Source organism: Ceratina calcarata, unplaced genomic scaffold, assembly GCF_001652005.2.
Source record: "Ceratina calcarata isolate Rehan_Ccalc_2016 unplaced genomic scaffold, ASM165200v1 scaffold1116, whole genome shotgun sequence".
Lineage (NCBI taxonomy): Eukaryota > Metazoa > Arthropoda > Insecta > Hymenoptera > Apidae > Ceratina > Ceratina calcarata.
Genome location: NW_017132085.1, coordinates 7213 through 10428, shown reverse-complemented (window position 1 = coordinate 10428; position 3216 = coordinate 7213). Strand labels below are relative to the sequence as shown.

General features: G+C 43.4%; 1 protein-coding gene across 1 annotated transcript; it reads left to right on the top strand.

Moving 5' to 3' along the window:
• The first annotated feature begins 413 nt into the window (after positions 1-413).
• Positions 414-1498, top strand: LOC113464027 (uncharacterized). The gene is made up of 2 exons (XM_026811653.1): positions 414-515; positions 1271-1498. Exons 1-2 carry the CDS (start codon positions 414-416, stop codon positions 1496-1498), a joined length of 330 nt encoding a protein of 109 aa, XP_026667454.1.
• Positions 1499-3216: the final 1718 nt, after the last annotated feature.

Below are 3216 nucleotides of genomic sequence, written 5' to 3'. Positions count from 1 at the left end.
ATCCATTAATCTTCACATCCACTATACTACCAAGCCTATCATACATAGGTGCGGGAATCGCTATAACATTGGGATTCTTCAGAAGACTACATCGCTCAGGAATCGAGTAATTTTTATCGTCTGAAGAATCCTCTTCTCTCTGAGTCGCTTTTGGACCCTCTTCAATTTCACTTTCCATACAAGATGGTTCCGTTTCGAAACTTTTTTCTATTTCATAAGACAATTCATTTTCCATAACGGGTTCCTTTCCCTCCTTTGAACCCTTCTCATTTCGACTATTATTCTTTTTCTCCTTTTGCGTGGCTTTCTTAGACTTAATTGCTAAATCTTTGCAATTTTCATTTCTGTTTCCAGACTTTTCTCTCTTTTGCTTCTTAGGATTTATATTTTCTTTCTTTTCAGGTTGTCTACCTATGTCAACCTTGTTATCTCTTCTCGATTTGGATTCGCCTCGCGGTGATGGGGTGAGGATCAAATCCCCAAAACCACAAGTGGACGCAATTGGTTCACCAAAGGTTTGCACTCTACATAGACGAACTCCTTTATTTCCGTTCTGCACATCAAATTTGCTCACATTTTCATATCTTTCAACTTGCCTAGTAGCCATACCACGAAGCTCGCCGTTGAATAGAGTATCAACGTCTAATCTGAGTCGAGTTCCGGGTATTCTGGCATATTTTCCATTTCCAAAGAAACTATATCCTACTTTAATATCTTTCAAAGTATCGCAAATTTCAATGTTTGCAATATGCTTCTCTCGAGTATCGGGGAGTTCATACATTCCAAGTTTTATCTTCTTGTCAGTATCCTCACGCACACAATGCACCGTCGTGAAGAAAACGTTCCCGTACTGTATCATATCTTACGATATAATTCAAATGCGTAACATAAGAACTTGAGCTTTTTTAACCAGGCAGTTAGCGGATTATGCCTTTAATGGAATTATAAAGAAATATGGCAATCCCGAAGTTGACTTATTCGCATCTAGAGTAAATAAGAAATGCAACATCTTTTGTTCCTGGCAAAGAGAACCAGATGCATTGGTAATTAACGCGTTTACTTTGAATTAATCACATTATTTTGGGGACGCTTTTCCACTATTTTCTCTAATTTTGAAAGCATTAAAGAAAATTCGTGAGGATAAAGCTACGGGCATTATGGTCGTATCCGACTGGAATACACAACCGTGGGTCCCTATTTTTCACGAGATGCTACATGGAGAACCCTTATATTTTGAACCAAACGATAGATTTTTGTTGTCTTCTTGCAGAACAATGAGTCATCCGTTGTGCAATCAACTTACACTGATTGCAGGAATCTTATGCGGAAAGCCTACGCAAGGAAGGGATTAGACGTCTCTTCAATTGACATATTGTTGGCCTCGTTAGCAGAAAACACATACAAGCAATATGATTCCGTCGTACGAAAGTGGTGCTTATTTTGTGATAGTAATAACCTACATATCTTTAACTCTGTTACGTCCCGGAGACGCGGGTGAGCGTTTCCGGCCACGTGCACAGGTATGGTATGAATGAAACACGGCCTCGATGGACCTTTCTACGAGAGGGGAGTTTCCTCTAGGATTTAAATCGAGCGGTGCCGAGCGGTTACAACGTTTATTTTTATCTTTTAATAAAGACAGGGCTCAGCGGTAGCGGGTACGTGCATGCCCGGCAGCCAAAAGGGGGTGGACCTCTCCAAATGGGGAACACTTAGGAAAATGACCCCCAATCTCCATGTATAGGAAGTGGCCAGAGGCAGAGCTTGGTCCGCTCCTGAAACCACAGGGTTTCCTGGCCAGAGGCAGAACTCGTCCGCTCCTGAAGCCGAAGGGATTAAGGAGTGGCCAGAGGCAGACTTAGTCCGCTCCTGAAACCACAGGGTTACCTGGCCAGAGGCAGAACTTGTCCGCTCCTGAAACCACAGGCTTACCTGGCCAGAGGCAGAACTTGTCCGCTCCTGAAACCAAGGGAGGAACCACTTCCAGGAAGAGAGAATGGCGAGGAGAGTGTCAACGCACGCTCACACGCTGCCGGCGCAACAATGTTCCACTCCGCGGAATGGGCCCCGGTGATGGGATCACGACTGCACTCACTTAGATTAAGAATGTAAAAATGTCGGGAATAAAGCCCTCGAGTTGTACCCCGGTATATATTTATCTTACAAGAACAACGGGAGTAGGATGGTATCGGCAGGACTCAGGCGTGCCCGGCACCTCAAATATGAACACGATAAAATATCAAATTACGCGTATATATTTCTCAGTCTTTCCAATGCGAAACTTGGTATCACGTGGAATACGATGCACAGTATAACAATAAAATAACTGAACTGTTGTACAATATAACTGTTAAATGACTGCGTAGTAGTTGAATAGACGCGCTGCGTAATATAAGGTTGGGTAGTACGCAGTTACCTGGTTACGCGGAGCACTTGGTAGCGTGCGGACTGTTCTACGTCGCAGCACTGACTGACTTGCGATGCCAGGCCGCGCTCCAGCATGTTACCGTACGCGCATCTCGGTCTACGCAGGCCAACGGCGTACCCATAAGAGGGACCAACTTTAGTCGGTTTAACCATTGTCGTAACTACTCAGGGATCCGTGCCCTGAGTTATATTTATGCTTTTCAGGGTTTTCGCGGGTCTGCACCAGCCGAGGCGTTAATGGAGGCGGCGACGTATATGCAAATGATTGCCTACGCGATTGAGCGGAGACAGGTGTGTCGCGCTTTTATGTATGAATGTCTTACAGGGCGGCTTAATAAAATTAACGACCGCGGAAAAATGCAACGGACGTCACACCTCTCCCCTTGGAAAAGAAAAAGTAGAAAGGTACTACCTTTCTGCTTTTTCGTCGTTTCGCGGTTATACACGCAACTAAAAGGAAAGAAAGTCGCGAGACGCGATGCGTGTGCAGGGCATATATGTGTATATATTCAAGTGCACAAGTGTGCATATTTTGAAGCGTCCTACCTACACATTCGCGTGTACAATAACTAAAACGTATGACATTGTAGTACTAAATGAAATTAATTATACTGTTGGCAACTAAACCATAATAGAAACAAAATAATTAAATCGGAATTGTCATGGGGTTTAAACAAAATATTCGGGGGTACATACCCGTTGCTTATGATTGAAACTTAAATGACTTTTTGTCCATGACATAATTCCGCCTAATCGCGAGTGAAGGCCATTAACTAGGATATATATATA